The sequence below is a fragment of the Stenella coeruleoalba genome (genome assembly GCF_951394435.1).
Source record: "Stenella coeruleoalba genome assembly, chromosome: 19".
In the NCBI taxonomy this organism is placed as follows: Eukaryota; Metazoa; Chordata; class Mammalia; order Artiodactyla; family Delphinidae; genus Stenella; species Stenella coeruleoalba.
The window spans coordinates 11,584,492-11,600,695 of record NC_137165.1 but is presented as its reverse complement, the minus strand read 5'-3'; the positions used below and the strand labels follow the sequence as shown (position 1 = coordinate 11,600,695).

The 16,204-nt window shown below is 57.3% G+C and overlaps 1 protein-coding gene across 6 annotated transcripts in view; it reads left to right on the top strand.

Moving 5' to 3' along the window:
• SPNS2 (SPNS lysolipid transporter 2, sphingosine-1-phosphate) overlaps positions 1–16,065 on the top strand; it is a 35,235-nt gene extending 19,170 nt beyond the window's left edge. For 4 of the 6 annotated variants that reach the window (XM_079904515.1, XM_079904516.1, XM_079904517.1 and 1 more), the window contains exons 3-12: positions 3,335–3,471; positions 8,565–8,716; positions 8,940–9,006; positions 10,318–10,460; positions 10,762–10,914; positions 11,033–11,222; positions 11,565–11,630; positions 13,432–13,530; positions 13,610–13,773; positions 14,779–16,065. In XM_079904515.1, the coding sequence (XP_079760641.1) occupies positions 3,335–3,471; positions 8,565–8,716; positions 8,940–9,006; positions 10,318–10,460; positions 10,762–10,914; positions 11,033–11,222; positions 11,565–11,630; positions 13,432–13,530; positions 13,610–13,773; positions 14,779–15,262 (1,655 nt within the window). In that variant the 3' untranslated portion in view covers positions 15,263–16,065. The other 2 variants (XM_079904519.1, XM_079904518.1) reach the window with 2 other exon arrangements.
• Positions 16,066–16,204: the final 139 nt, after the last annotated feature.

Sequence of the window (16,204 nt, the reverse complement as noted above, 5' to 3'; positions counted from 1 at the left end):
CTCAGTGGTCTCCTTTCCCACTGCTTCCTCTCTCTATCACCTTCCCAGCCTACAGCCTCATGCGTCTTCCTGCTGTCCCCGACACACCCTGAACTTTCTCTGACCTTTGGAACATCAGCTGGGATCTTCTGCCTTCCCAGCCTGGCCACCTGTGGTGTGATTTAGAGCAAGGACTCTGGAGTCAAACTGGGGTATAAATTCTGGCTTGGCCACACACGAGCTGTATGATGTCACTACTTTTAGCCTCTACCGTTTCCTCCGTAAGATGAAGGTAATAGGGAGAATCAAATGAGATCATCTGTGCTTATGGCCAGGGCACATCCATGAACGGTAACTGCAGTTATTACTAACAATAAGCATTATGCCTCATTAACCATTATACAGTCTTATAAGATTTGTAATTTGTATTTTAGTATACTTGATTTTAAGTAGTATCATCAGGGTGAACTCCTATGCAGCCTTCAGTGCCCTGCTCTGCCATCACTGCCTCTATGAAGCCTCCCTTCATTGTCTTGGTAGGATTTGGCCCTCCTTGCTGGTTCCCTGGCATTTTAACTCTTTAAACTGGGCAACCCATGGACAGGGTCTGCTTCTTGGCCAGACAGGGGGGCAACTCCTATTCTGATTCTTTCTGTCCACTCCTCACCTAATACAGACAGGCATAGAGGCAACAATTCTTCCTTCTCCCCTAACATGTGTAAGTCCTGATGAGACTGAAATCTCTTTCCAGCCCATATCCTGGTCTGATCTCAGGCAGGTCCTGGGAGACAGACCCAGCAGGAAAAATTCTTTTTCTAGATAAGAGGAAATAATTCCTACCTTGACTGATCTAAACAAGGGCCCAGTGTTGACCAAGAGCTGACCCACTCTGGGCATGGGCAGGACGTGGCATTAAGCACCTTACACGCATTGTCTCATCCAGTGCTCAGAGCAAGCAGGGAGTTGCTATTTTTATCTTTATTTTACAGATGAGGAAGTCGGCGTGCTGGAGGTGGCTTAGCTTCATGAGAGTTGATTGTTAAGTTTTCAGGAATTGTGTGAGCTGGTTGTTAAGCACAACCGTTATTACAAACTGAATTATATAAACTTACAATTACGCAACATCACAGCAGAGCACAGGGAGATGGGCTCGGTGCTTCACGATGACCTAGAGGGGTGGGATAGGGAGGGTGGGAGGGAGGCTCAAGAGGGAGGGGACAGGGGGACGTGTGTATGCACATGGCTGATTCGCTTTGTTGTGCAACAGAAACTAACACAGTATTGTGAAGCAATTATACAGTTATACTTTGTATAATTATACTCCAAAGAGCTATTAAAAAGAAAAACCCAAAGGTAATAAACATTCAGAATTCATCACCCCCTAATTATTTTGCTACCTTTCACTATTATCTACGTTCTTAAGGTTATTTATGTCTGTTGGATCTAGGTGGTAGAAATACTCTATGTACAACTCTGTGACTGCATCTCTCTTCCCAACTCTGATTAGTGACATCACCTTGGTAGCTTGAAATCAGGCCATGGTGGGAGTATGTGCACCATGAAAATGGGCAAACACTACACATCAGGGCTCCCCCCCACCCCGCCTCATTTTTGGAGAGCCAGTTGCTAAACATTTATCAGCACACCACTGGATTGAGGGACAGAGAGGTTGTGACCTTCCCAAGGTCACCCAGCTGGGAAGGAATAGAGCTGAATTCAAGACCAGGCACTGCGTCTCTGGTGCCCAGATTCGTGCACCTCTCTGCTGATTCTGCTCGAGGCCCCAGTCACACAGTTGGGATTAAAAGATTGCCCCCCACACCCAGACACGCTCACCATCCTGCTCCCTGGGTTAAGTGAGGGACAGTCGCGCTGCACCAGCCCAGCCTGCTCTCACCTCATTGCCTCCTTCCTCCCCTCCCTCTGTCTCTCCTCCTAGGGGCTCAGGTCTGTGAGGGAACAGCCAGACCCTGTGAATGTTTAGCTTGGCCGGCCACCTTATCTGCCCACCCGGCCTTTGTCTGGCCATCTGCCCGTCAGCTGTGGGATTGCCTTCCAGGAGGAGGAATCAGGGGCTGCCTCACCGCATGACCTAGCGACTACCCTGCGTTGCTGGACTCTTTATCCCCCCTGAGACCTCGAAGGCCCCTCCCATACTGGTAGTGTCATCCCCACAGGGTCCTCTGAGACTCTGCTGCTCTATTGTTCTGGAAGAACAAAACCAGGTCACATCACTCCTCTGCTCAGCATCCTCTGGTGTTTTCCTTTCTCACCCGTAGAAGCCACAGTCACCACAGTGAGCCACAAGGCCCTACCCCGTCTGGCCTTTTCCCCAGGGTCCCTCTGCTCCAGCCACTCTGGTCTATTTGTTGTTCCACAAATATGCTAAGTACATTCCTGCCCCAGGGCCTTTGCACTTGCTGTTCTCAACCCAATATTTGCATGATTTGTCTCCTCCTCTCCTCCAGGTCTTTGCTGAAATGTCACCTCTGACCTTTCTATTTAAAATGTTAACATCTGTTTTCTTTTTCTCACACACTTTTCCTATCTCCTGTTTCTGCCCTTTTTCCCTCCTTAGAATGTGTCACCCCTTGACATACAATATTTTTTATTTCATTGTTTCTCACGAGAATGAAAACTGCAAGAGTCTAGGAATTTTGGTCTTTGTTGAATGGATGAAAGGATGGATGAATGAATGAGTGAATGAATGAACAAATGAATGACAATGTTTCCAAATGTCAGGAAAGTCTCTGCAGTCTGCTGGGAGTGAGGGTGGCTGTGTGATCTGGCAGGTATGAGACTGGGGGTTCCAGGTCCAGTTCTGCCCCGATTTGCCGTGTGACCTTGGGTAGGTCCCTTTCCCTCTCTGAACCTTTTTTTCAAGTATAATAAGGAGAGTAGCATGGCAAAGTATAAGGAACACTGGCTCTGGAGTCAGATGGGGTCAAATCCCCACTGGGACATTTACTATTGGTGGGGCCTTAGGCAAGTCACTTCTCTCTGAGTGTCTCCCCATCTGTGAGGTGGGATGGGGGTCAGAAAGATACACAAGATGCTGTGTGGTGAGCCCCTGGCACCTGACAAGTAGAAAATGTTCAGTGAATAATCTTTACTCTTTTAAAAAGTACCCGAAGGGCTCATCTGCCACTGGGCGTTGAAGAGGATGGAGCCGTGGAGTCTCCTAACCCAGAGGGCCTGTCCTACCTCCCCTGGGCCCAGATCTGGCCGAGGTTGCCCCTCTCGGGCAGCGGCTGCTTCCTCAGCAGGCGCCTGGCCTCTCGCTGGGTGGTCTGGGCGGGCGGGCTCAGCCATGAGACCCCTGTGCCACAACCGCGGCTCTCCTCTCCCCACGCAGCATTCATCTGCAGCTTCATGGTGGCTGCCCCCATCTTTGGCTACCTGGGTGACCGCTTCAACAGGAAAGTGATCCTCAGCTGCGGGATCTTCTTCTGGTCGGCTGTCACGTTCTCCAGCTCCTTCATCCCGCAGCAGGTGAGGCCTGCCCGGGCCTTCCACCCGGCATTCCTGCTCATCCTGTCCGTGTGTCCTGGTTCCTCCAGCGGGTGGCAAGTCTGATTGACCTATCCTAGTCTAGACTGGGGTTCCAGCCCGTTGGGTCCAAGTATGGTGGGATGAGGGGGGTCTTTGGGTACTTCTATACACTGGCCCTACTGATTGGGCTTTCCCCGTGCTGGCCTTGAACTGAGGGACTCACAGCCCTGTGTGTCATCCTGACTCTCTCTGAGCTGCTTCTGATGTGGGGAGGATGCAAGGATCAGGGGGGCAAGTCTGGCCAAGGAGTCAGGGCCCTTGGGTTCTAGTTCTGGCTCTGCTGTCATCTTGCTGTGTGACCCTAGATGCGTCACTACCCTTCTCTAGGCCTCACACAGTTTGCTCTTTGTCCGACCATCAGCCAGCTCCTTGGGTCAAAGTCCTAGGGAGACAAACATTAGTTCAGTGTCAGGAAGATCTTTCTGTTTTTTTTTTTTTTTGGCCACAATGTGCAGCTTGTGGGATGTTAGTTCCCCAACCAGGGATTGAACCCAGGCCCTCAGCAATGAGAGTGTGGAATCCTAGCCACCGGACTGCCAGGGAATTCCCAGGAAGGAAGATGTTTCTTACTTGGCTCTCACAGTTCTGGATTTGAATATCCCAATTCTGTGGCCCACTCAGCTTTGTGATCTGGAGAAACTTCTCTGAGCCTCAGTTTCCTCATCTTTAATTGGGGATAATACTTCTTAGTATGAAGGGTGGTTGTGAGAAATAATTGAACTCATGAATGTCCAGACCCTGACACATGGCAGGTTTCAACAAATCATTATTTCTGTTCTTTCTTCCAATGAGGAGATATGTTGCTCTGAGAGGTAGTGAGTGTCCCGTCACTAGGGGTCTTTAAGCAGAGGATGGACAATCACATGATGGCTACTATAGAGGGAGATAGAGGAAGAAGGGGACGGACTTCCCTGGTGGCGCAGTGGATGAGAATCCGCCTGCCAATGCAGGGGACACAGGTTCGAGCCCTGGTCCAGGAAGATCCCACATGCCGCAGAGCAACTAAGCCCGTGCGCCACAACTACTGAGCCTGCACTCTAGAGCCCGCGAGCCAGAACTACTGAGCCTGCATGCCACAACTACTGAAGCCTGCGCGCCTAGAGCCCGTGCTCCGCAACAAGAGAAGCCACCACAATGAGAAACCTGCGCACTGTAATGAAGAGTAGCCCCTGCTCGCTGCAACTAGAGAAAGCCTGCATGCAGCAATGAAGACCCAAAGCAGCCAAAAATAAATAAAATTAAATCTTAAAAAAAAAAAAAGAAGGGGAGAAGACCAGGATTTGCCTTCAGGGAGTGTTCAGCCTAGGGGACAAAGGAGGAGACCCTGGCCTTGGGAGCATCCAGGCCTGGGGATGGGAAGATGTGACAGGAGCTCCCATGTTCAGAGCCTTCAAGATAAGCAAAGTGCTGAAAGTCCTCACTGAAGAGAGAGCAGTCTCTGACATCCATGTGGTCAGGGAAGACTTCCTGGAGGAGGTGGCAGTTGAGCTGCGCAGGCAAGACAGGGAGGTTAGGCCTTTTGGTGAAGATAGCACAGGCAGAGGGAGCAGCCCCATGGAGGCAGAAATGGTGGAGTGTGTTGGTAGATTGAGGAGGAGAGTGCTTTGGCTGGAAAGGAAGGCAGGGACCAGGTCATGGAGAGCCTTGAATGCCAGGTTGGAAGGCCTGAGCTTTCTCCTGAGGGAAGTGCTGGACCCTGGAAGAGTCTGAAGAAGGGCAATAGTGAGTCAGATTTACACTGATCGAGAGGAGGTTGGAGGTGAGGGCAGAGAGAACTGGCAGGTTTGGGGGATACAAGTTTGCTTCATGGGGCAGCTTCATAGCAAAGGGTCAGGCCAGGTAATAAGCTCCAGGCCTAGGACTTCCCTGGTGGCGTAGTGGTTAAGAATCCACCTGCCAATGCAGGGGACACAGGTTTGAGCCCTGGTCTGGGAAGATCCCACATGCCACGGAGCAACTAAGCCCGTGCGCCACAACTACTGAGCCTGTGCTCTAGAGCCCACGAGCCACAACTACTGAACCTGTGAGCCACAGCTACTGAAGCCCGTGCACCTAGAGCCCGTGCTCTTCAAAAAGAGAAGCCACCGCAATGAGAAGCCCGTGCACCACAACGAAGAGTAGCCCTTGCTAGCCGCAACTAGAGAAAGCCCGCGTGCAGCAATGAAGACCCAATGCAGCTAAAAATAAATTTAAAAAAAACCCCCCAAAATCCCAGGCCTAGAACGTCAGGTAGAGCCTGATGGCCACAGTCAAAAATGGGGACTGGACCAGAAGAAGCTTCTGGACCCCCTCTGGCTCTTGTTCTGCCCCTGATCAGGCTCCTCCTCATCTGACCTCTGGGGCTGCTTCTGGGGTTAACCAGTGAGTACAGGACCACGATGTCAAGGCTGGGCCCCACTCTGGGTGTGCGGAAGGAAGGGAGAGATGGGGAGAGAAGATGAGCAGAGGCAGAGAGAGAAACGGATCACTCCCAATTAATCCATGAGTTCACTGCAGTCACAATCTGAGTCCCGTGGGGGTTTTTGGTGGACCTTGGCAATGTGATTCTGAAGTAAATCTGGCAGAGAAAGTGCCCAGGAACAGCCAAGAACATTGTGAAAACAACAATGAAAGGGCTCTTGTCCTATCAGTTATCAAAACACGGCTATTCTAATGAAAACAGCAGAGGGATAAACTAAGAGATCAAGGAAACAGAGTCCTCCTTTCTATGGGAATTGAGTGGAGGATGGAAGTTGCATCTCAAATAAATGGTTTTGGGAGTATTGACTCTCCATCTGGATGGAAGATAAAGTATGGTCTGTATTTCTAACCATACTTCAAAATAAATCCCAGCTAGGTGAAAGTAAAGTAAAAAGCAAACCATAAAGGTCTAGAACTATAATTCAACAAGAAAAAGACAAACAACCCGGTAGAAAAAATGGGCAAAGGATAGTGACAGGCACGTCCAGGGGAAGATCCCCCAACAGGCAACATATGTAGGAAGAGACGGTTCTCGGCTTCTTGAGTAATCAGGGCACTGCAAATTAAAGCAACAATGAGTTACCGTTTCACACCCATCAGATTGGCGGCAATTAAAAAGGCTGACAATACCAAGTGTTATTCAAGCTACTAGTGGGAGTGTAAATTGGTAGAGCCTCTTTGGAGAGCAAAGTGGGGCAGGATTTTGTAAAATTCTGTGTACACTGCACAGCCCAGCCTTCTACTTGGGGGTATATGCCGAAGGGAGAAGCTCCAACTCGTGGACACAAAGTGACAGGTTTACGTAAGGATGTTTGCTGCAAGTTTTGTAATAGAAAAAAAAGACAGAAACTAAATGACCTCGACTTGGGGGACGCCCAGGTAGAATGGGGTGTATTCATACTGTGAGCTTCTTAGCAGCAAATGAATGAACTAGATCTATATTAACCAGCTGAAATGGGTTTCCAAAAGATGAGGGAAAAAAATCAAGTTGTGGGACAAGACGCATGGAATGCTTTTTTTTTTTTTTAGTATTTATTTTACTTTTGGCTGTGTCGGGTCTTAGCTGCGGCACGCATGATCTTCGTTGCGGCACGTGGGCTGCTGTCTAGTTGTGGCTCGCGTGCTCGGTAGTTGCGGCATGGGGGCTCCCAGTCCCCCAACTAGGGACCGAACCCGCGTCCCCTGCACTGGAAGGTGGATTCTCAACCACCGGACCAGCAGGGAAGTCCCAGGGATGGTCTTTTTATGTTTATTGTGTGAAAGCACACAGGGGACACTAAATGTTGTTCCTTGGTACGTGTATGTGCAGGCAAAGGTAGAGAGGAAGTCGTGACAAATGCACAAGATAGCCAGTTCCTGGGGGAGGAGTGGGGATCTATGGGATCCCTTGTCAAAGAGGTCTTATCTGCCTGCTCTTGTACGGAGGAGAATAAGGAAATCACTCCCATTTTCTTTCTCTTTCTAAAATATAACAAACATAAAAGAATATTGTGTATCATTCTGGGATGGACTAGCCCTTCTTGAGCAAGATGTGAAATCCAGAAGCCGTTAAGGGAAAATCAACAGCTTGGACAGCATCAAATTAACCAACACAAAATAAAGCTTCTGTGTGATGAAACTCCCCACAAACAAAGTGGAAAGAAAGATGATGGAAAATATTTGTGACCTATCTAATAAACCTCAATTCCCATGATATAGAAAACGCTAACAGAAACCAATACGAGAAAGACAAAGAACCCAACAGAAAAATAGGCAAAGGCTGTGGGCTGCTGCTTCTCCGGGACAGAAGCCCAGGCAAGGGGCCAGGAGAAGGAAGACTCAGAGATGGAGGGTGAGAGAGCGAATGAACTATGGAAACGAGAGGCACAGACATGGATGGCAGGACCAGCGGCACAGAGAGAGGGCCGGGAAAGAGATGTGCAGAGACAGGGAGACCTGGAGGAGGGCTGGATGTGGGCAATGCTGGCCGGATGGGTGGTCGGGGTGGGGCCGGGGAAAAATGACCAGGCTTGGTTCTCAGGCCCTGGGCAGCTGGGGGGATGGAGGGGCTGGGTCCACATCAAAGGGGTAGAACCACTGGCAGCTGGCACGGCCCCACCCTTCCCATGTAGCTGGGCTTTGCTCTTTGATGTGTGCATGGGGGAGGGGCACTGAGCCCACTGGGCTGCCCTGCCCACTCCCCATTTACACTGCGTCCTCAGTGCTGCTAGGGTCAGCCCAGCTGCCTGGTCAGGCAAGATGGGGCCAGAACCCAGGGAGGAAGTCTCCCAATGAGTCAGGGTGGCAGTGGAGACACAGGCTTACGCCCCCCGCCAAACCTACAACTCTCAGCCCCTGAAAGTCCAGCTCCATCCGAGCACTGGGCCAGCTAGACCCAGTCCGACCCACTATTCAGAGGCAGGAACTGAGGCCCAGAGTGGCCTGGGGTGTAGTCGTTGCTGAGGCAGGGGTTGGGCTCCACCCTATCTCCTGTCTCCTGGGCCCTGCCGCGGGTAGGGAGCAAAGCGGGGAGCGGGGATGCGCAGGCAGGGGAGCAGGCGGGCCCCCCCACCGCTCTCCGCCCCTCCCCACAGCACTTCTGGCTGCTGGTCCTGTCCCGCGGGCTGGTGGGCATCGGTGAGGCCAGCTACTCCACCATCGCGCCCACCATCATCGGCGACCTCTTCACCAAGAACACGCGCACACTCATGCTGTCTGTCTTCTACTTCGCCATCCCTCTGGGCAGGTGAGGATCCGGGCCAGGTCCCTTCGGGTTTCTCACCACTCCCTCTCCCTGGAGTTTGGCCCTCTGTGACCTAAACACATGGGCAGGCAGCCTTGAGAAGCGCCTGGACCAGCTCCCTGGCTGGCTGGGTGGGGGCGGGGGCTGGTGGCCTCCTAGACTGGTGAGCATCCCCTGCCCCCGACGCCCTGCCCATCCCTGCCTGACCGTCCCGTCCTCTCTGCAGCGGCCTGGGCTATATCACCGGCTCCAGCGTGAAGCAGGCGGCCGGAGATTGGCACTGGGCCTTGCGGGTAAGGACACCCCCAGACCAGCCGTTGCCCAGGGTCACCCAGAGATTCAGGGACAGAGCCTCAGCCGCCAGGCTCCCCACCTCGCGGGCCTAGGCTCTTCTCCTTCAGTTCACTTGGAGGTGTGAAGGGTGCCAGACTCGCCCCACTCAGGGGCCCCAGTCTGTGAGGACGAAGGAAATTCCACGTTCACGGCAGCACTTCCTGCTGTGGCCTGTGCTGGGGCGGGGCTGAGGCGAGACCCCTGTGTGAGGGCCCCGGGGTCTGGAACCACTTCCTGTCCTGCAGGAGGACTCGGCACAAGTCTGCCAAGGCCCCCGGACAGTGCAATCAGAGGAAACAGAGATCCCCAGTCTTGTGAAGGAGAGGAAGCTTAAGACAAAGTGTTTTTTCCTCAAAAGCAGGAAGGAAGCAGCCTCCGTGGAATTTTTTCATGGGGGGCGGCGAATGGAGAGGAACTCCCCAGACCATGGGCTCCCAGGCCTGGTGGGGATGGGTACAGATTTCCCGGTTCTCAGGAGCTGGTGGAGGGACTGGTATATTGGAATCCAGACTCCCGAGATGTGCCCTTTCCATCCGGAGAGAGGCCTGGGGCCTTGGAGATTCTGTTCTCGACACTGGGCAGGATGCAGGGAAGACCCAAAGGGGCTCCTGAGCCTCTGTTCTCCTGGAACCCACACGGGCCCCTCCCAAACCATAAGCTACATGCGCAGCCAGTCCCTTCTCAGTGCCCCCCCCCCCACCAGGGTGAGGAGCTGGCCCGGGAAGGTTTTCCAGACCCAGGGAGGCGGGCAGGAGCTGGTATCTGGCTCCCTGTCCCCAGGAACTCTCCTCTCCCAGTCATCATTCCATATGTCCGCCCACCTACCTTCCTTTTGTTCCATCGATCACCCATCATCCATCACTCGTCACCCATCACCTAGCCACTCATCCGTCCTCCTGTCCTTCCATGTGTTAATTCATCCACCCAGCAATCTATCCATCCAACCATCCATCTGTCCATCCATCTCTCTGACTATTCAGCCATCTGTCCTCCCTCCTCCATCCATCTGACCATCCCTCCCTCCCTTTCACTTTCCGTCCTCTCTCCCATCCGGCCCCTGGGCGGCACAGCCCATTTTGAGCCCCCAAGCCCCATATGCTAGCCTCACCCCCAGCGGCTTTGCCCAGTCAGGAAGGCTGGGCAGATACCAGCCCAGAGGAGGAGCCCGGGGCCCAGAGAAGGCGTGGCTGGCCTGCTCCCCCTTCCAGGTGCAGCAGAGACAAAGACGCCTGAGCCCTGGTGTCCTGACTTGGTGCACCCTGACCCACCAGGTGTCCCCCATCCTGGGCATGATCACAGGAACGCTCATCCTCGTCCTGGTCCCGGCCACTAGGAGAGGCCACGCTGACCAGCTCGGGGGGCAGCTCAAGGCCCGGACGTCATGGCTCCGAGACATGAAGGCCCTGATCCGCAAGTGAGTGCTGTGGGAGGGGTCCAGTGGGAAGAGGGAGGGAGGGGCGCCGAGAGGAGAGGACCCCGACTTGCAGGCTGGCCCACAGAGCCTGCTTGGCCAGACTCCTGTCCACAGTGCTGGGGCTACGCGTGTTTATGATCCCTGAAGCCAGAGCCCTCAGCCCCAGAGCCCGTAGGCGAGGCATTTGAGGCCTTCTGTTCCTGGGGGAAGGAGGGAGGAAAGCCTGCCTCCTGGGCCCGACCCTGCCAGCTGCGGGGATGCTGGCCCCCCGCTCAGTGTTGCTGCCCCGGCCTCTCCCCAGCCGCAGCTACGTCTTCTCCTCCCTGGCCACGTCTGCCGTGTCCTTCGCCACAGGGGCCCTAGGCATGTGGATCCCGCTCTACCTGCACCGCGCCCAAGTCGTGCAGAAGGCGGCGGAGACGTGCAGCAGCCCGCCCTGTGCGGCCAAGGACAGGTGCGGCCAGGCGGGCTCAGTGGGCGGGCGGGGATGGCGGCGGGGTGAGGGAGGCCGCCAGCCCTTCTACCCCAGCCCTGTCCTCTAACCCGCGCTGCACCGTCCTCTGTCTCCGCAGCCTCATCTTCGGGGCCATCACCTGCTTTACGGGTTTTCTCGGGGTGGTCACGGGCGCAGGAGCCACACGCTGGTGCCGCCTGCGGACTCAGCGGGCTGACCCGCTGGTGTGCGCTGTGGGTATGCTGGGCTCCGCCATCTTCATCTGCCTCATCTTCGTGGCGGCCAAGAGTAGCATCGTGGGGGCCTATGTGAGTGCGGTGGGAGTGCCAGGGTGGCCGGGGAGCTGGGCTCTGGAGGAGGAAATGCAGTCGGACTTGGGGCAGGGGGTGGGACCCCCCACGGGGAGGCTCCCCCACGGGGAGGCTCCCCCACGGGGAGGCTTCAGTCCTCACTCTGCCCCTGCTCTGTCCAGGGCTGTGGGCCTGGCTTGAAGCCTGCAGCTAATCCACAAATTCCCCGGCGCCTGACCGCCAGGAGCCGGGGCAAAGGCTTCTGGGGGCTCCCGGCCAGCAGTCAGGGTGCAGGGAGCAGCCTGGGGCCAGTGGCGGGTAGAGCGCCCCCTGATGGTTGCTCTGGTCTCTCCCGGGCAGATCTGCATTTTTGTAGGGGAGACGCTGCTGTTTTCTAACTGGGCCATCACAGCGGACATCCTCATGGTGAGGCAGGCCGAGGTTGCCTCGTGCTGACTGGGGCCTCTCAACCTCTCGGGGCAGATGGGGAGGGTGGGTGAAGGGGTGGGAGAGCCGGCTGGGCTTGTGAGGGGAGAGAGGGGATCAGAGATTTGGGGGTCTGCATCGGGGCAGGGCCTGGAATCAGAGGGTTGAGCAGGCAGAAGGGCAGGATGTGGGGACTGGGTGCGGAGGGCGACGTCTGGAGGCTCAGGTTTGTGGCCGGGAGGCTGGCAGTGCCAGGCTGGCACCAGAGTGGTGCTGTCTGCCAGGGCTCCACCCTCAGGGTCTGAGCTCCCGTGGACTCTGCCCTCCCGGCTCAGCCCGGGTTCCAGGCGCGCCTGCCCGAGTGCCCGTGGCCGGGTCGGGCAGACAGAGGCCGTCTTCACGGGGCCAACAATGGGCTCCAGACCAGGCGGCCAGGGACAAAGAGCCATCTGAGCGGCGGGCGGCAGGGGCTCGTGTCCTTGGGCGGGGATGGGAGCAGCCTGGGAGGAAGCAGGAGGGGGCTGTGGCCTCGAGAACAAGCGGCAGTCTGGGACGGGGGTGGTGGAGGGGGGGCTGGCTGGTCCTGTCCTCAGTGATCCTCCAAGTCAGGGCCGGGAGAGAACTGGGAGAAGGGTATGCAGGGGACCGGCGGCGGCGGGGAGGGTGGGAGGTGCCAGGGTGGGCCCTGGGGGCAGGGGGGGAAGGACTCCTCATGGGGCCACCTTCAGTGCACTTGGGGTTTGGTGCCAGGATGTGGGTCAGCCTAGGAGATCAGTCTGCCTGGGCATGAGGGCCCCTGGCTAGCTCCCCTCCAGGAAGCCTGCCTGGCCCCGCCCGAGCTTCCCTGTGTACGTGCTTCACCCGGGGTGGTCTCTCTCCAACACCGCCCCCCCTCACCCAGTCCCTGGCTAAAGGTGTGGTGGGCGGGAGGTCTGACTCAGCTCAGTGCCAGGCGGGGATCACTGCACACGCGGGAGCGAAGGTTAGAGTGAGTTTGCCTGAATCAAGTACCCTTGGCGGTAGGCAGGACCCCCTCCTCTGCCCCCAGCCCCAGGGGCAGCCCCAGATGCTGACAGGGTTTGGGCCCCAGGGAAATCGTGTCCCATTTTATTAAGTGTCACAGCCAAGTGACTAATTATTCCTGGAAATGGGGCCACGCAATCCAGGTCTCCCCTCCCCCCCAGTAACTGGGTGCCCGGTGGGCACTGGCTGCTCTCAGACTGTCCACGAAGGCTGGGGCTCTGACTAGATGAGGAAGCTGAGCTCGGGGGCAGGGGGCTGCCACCAGCCCCTCTGTCTAACCTTGGCCCGCCCAGCTTTGGAGCTGCAGCCCCTGTGGGTCAGGGCCTGCTTGGGCTGGTGGGGGTTCTGGGGGCCCAGCAGCTCTGGCAGTCCGTGCTGGGGGTAAAAGTGGAGGCTCTTCTAGGCAGGGTCCTGCTTCCCCACCATCACCCATCCCAGCCAGCCCAGGCCTTGGCAGGTCCCCACGGAGGCGAGACCAAGATGGGTCTTTAGCTTGTGGGGAGGTGAGGGCAAGGTTGAGGCCAGGGTTCTGGTCCCAGGGTTGCCACATGTGATCCCGGTGCACTTGGCTCCCTGCCAAAGGCCAAGTGCAGATGCTAAGGCAGCCTGGTCTCAGAAGCTGGGGAGGAGGGGGTGAGGGCCCAGGAGAGCAAGTCGAGACACCAGGGCAGGAGCGAGTCTGAGGCCACGGGAGCTTGAGAAGTGTTGTGACCCCTGGGCTGAGGCCAGGGGGGCACAGCTGACTCTGCTGGCCTCTGACCTGCTGCCTCTTGCCCAGTATGTGGTCATCCCCACCAGACGGGCCACCGCCGTTGCCCTGCAGAGCTTCACCTCCCACCTGCTGGGGGATGCCGGAAGCCCCTACCTCATCGGCTTTGTGAGTACTGGGGGTGGGGGTGGGGGGGTGCAGGGCTCTGGAAGGTGGCCCCGCCCTAACATGCACCCCCATCCCACAGATCTCCGACCTGATCCGCCAGAGCACCAAGGACTCCCCGCTCTGGGAGTTCCTGAGCCTGGGCTATGCCCTCATGCTCTGCCCCTTCGTCGTGGTCCTGGGTGGCATGTTCTTCTTGGCCACCGCACTCTTCTTCCTCAGCGACCGCGCCAAGGCTGAGCAGCAGTGAGTGCGGGGGTGAGGATGGGCTTGGAGCGGGTGGGTCAGCTGGCTGACAAGGTCCCCGCCTCCACGCCTCCCCGATGCTGCCTCCAGCACAAGAGGGGGCCCAGGGTGGCCCCGGGGCGTTTGTGGTGGTTCTAGGTGGGTTTTTCCCTGGAATGAATGTTTTTCAGAATTGGGGGTCTGGCCCTGCTTTTCTCTTTTTCTGACTTCTTTCTCCTCTCTTTACTCCTCTTTCTCTCTCTCTCTCCCTCCCTCTCTCCTCTCCCCACTCCTGGGCTCTCCCACCTCCCCCTGGGGCTGACGAGGTCCCTGCCCAGCACATCCGGTCCGCCGGCCCCCGCGATGCGATGCGCCAGAGCAGTGCCCGGGCCAGGCCCCCGCTGATCTGCCACCTTGACCCCCGCCCGTCTCTCCCCCAGGGTGAACCAGCTGGTGATGCCGTGTGCATCTGTGAAAGTCTGAGGCAGTGAGTGTGGGTCCGGGGGGCTGGGGGTGAGACTCCTTGCAGGAGGGCAGAGGCAGGGTTAGTGGAGGGGGAGCACGCAGCTCGCCGTGGAAGGGTGTTCTGGAAGCAGGAGCAGCTCCTGCGTCACTCCTGCCTGAGCACATCCCAACCCTGATGAAATGTTGCCCGAATTGACCAGTGGACCCATGGGAGGGGGGCAGCTCCCCCTTCCTTCCTCAGAAGGGCTAGGGGCATAGGTCAGGGTGGGGACTGGCCAGGAACTCCCTGCTCGGCTCTGGACTCTGTCCTCCCGAATCCTCCTAGAGGTGCCAGGGCCTGACTCCTCCTTGGACCTTCCTCTGGGCCTGGCCTCTGGGGGCTGCAGCTTCCCGGCAGTGCGAAATCCAAGGTCACTGCCCCACGCCTTGGCTCCAATAGACCCACGCCCTTCATGCTACCAGGGCCCCGAGAAAGGCCTGTTTCTCCCCCATAGGGAGGATGGTGAAAGAGGGAAGCTGTGGAATGGGCTCCGCACCTGACCTCTGACCCCCTCCCTCCAGGTGCTACTGGGATAATGAAGAACCCTGGCTCCTACCTAGTCTGGGAGGTGTCCCCCGACGCCCTGGCCCCGTAGGGCTGTCCCGAAGCTTTCCATGTGACCCACAGCTGGGTGCCCACCGGCTCTGGTCTGGGACTGCTGAGTGGCCTTGGCTCCAAGAAGCTGTGTCCTCAGCTAACCGGGAAGGCTGTATGTGCTGGAGCCATACGCTGGGACAGACCCCCAGGCCTGGGTCTGGGCTGCAGGGGCCCTGGGCCCCAGGAAGACGACAGCCCACTGTGGGTATGTGGGGAGAGGCCGGCCTGTCCCCGGCTTATGTGATCCTGGGGCAATCTCTGCCCTCCCCAGACTCTGGGGCCGGGGGGCTGGACTTTCCCGCACAGCTTGCTGGGCAAGGCGTCATCTGCAGCTTTGAAGACACGACACCCCCTGGACTGCACAGAGAAGGGGTGGCCCAAGCCTCAGGGCGGCACTTCTGGCTCTGAGGCTCCCTGAAGCGCCTGGGGCGTGAGGACTGCAGCCTGTCAGCTGGGCCTCTGACCTTGTGGACGTTGGACTCAACCTGGCAGAGCCGGGCACCCAAGTTGCTGGTCGCTCTGGAGGACATCTGTCTCTGCTGCCTTGGGCTGGCTGTCAGCTCGGAGATCTCCCAGGTGGGGGACCATCCTGACAGGGAGCTGGCATTACCAGGAGTGAAGGCCCTGGTGGCAGCTACACCCCACCTGTGCCCCAGGCTTGAGACCTTTGGGGGTTCCCCATGCCTACAGGGCTCCTTGGATCCACCATAGCACCCCCACCCCCCAGAAGCCAGGAACTGACTCTGGCCCGCAGGCTGGGCCCTTTCCAGGGGCAGCGCCCAGGGGACAATTCCCAGAATCTGTGGGGCAGCAGCCAGAGCTCTGGCTGTCAGAGGAAGCAGCCCTCCACTAAGCTTCCTGGCCCAGGGCCGAGCCTGGTGGGAGCGGAGGCACATCGGGACAGGCCAACACCCAGAGCCACCTCCACGCAAACAGCAGCTGCTTTCAAATGCAGCCCTTTCCAGACTCCCCCCACCCCCGCCCTCAGAGCCACACGCTGGGGCGCAGCCGCCAACCTCGCGCCAGCCCCCCAGCTTCCCCCGTGGAGCTCATCACATCCCCTCTGCGTCACACACTCCCTCCCGGTACCTCTGCTGGAATCAAGGTGGTTCTGGTCTCGGTGGCCCCGTGTGGCCAGCAGGAGACCCTAAGGGCCAGCCAGCTTAGTGCTCTCTGCCCACAGTTGAAGGGCTGGCGTGGCTTCAATGGTGGGGAAGTTAGTGGTGTAGCCCCCCTCCCCACCAAGCTCTGGGGCACCCTGGTGGGGGGGCTAACCAAGGGGTGGGCTTCCCCCAAAGACCAGCCTGGCCTCAACTGGGGCCCCAGCAATGTTTTCTTGTTGTACAAGAA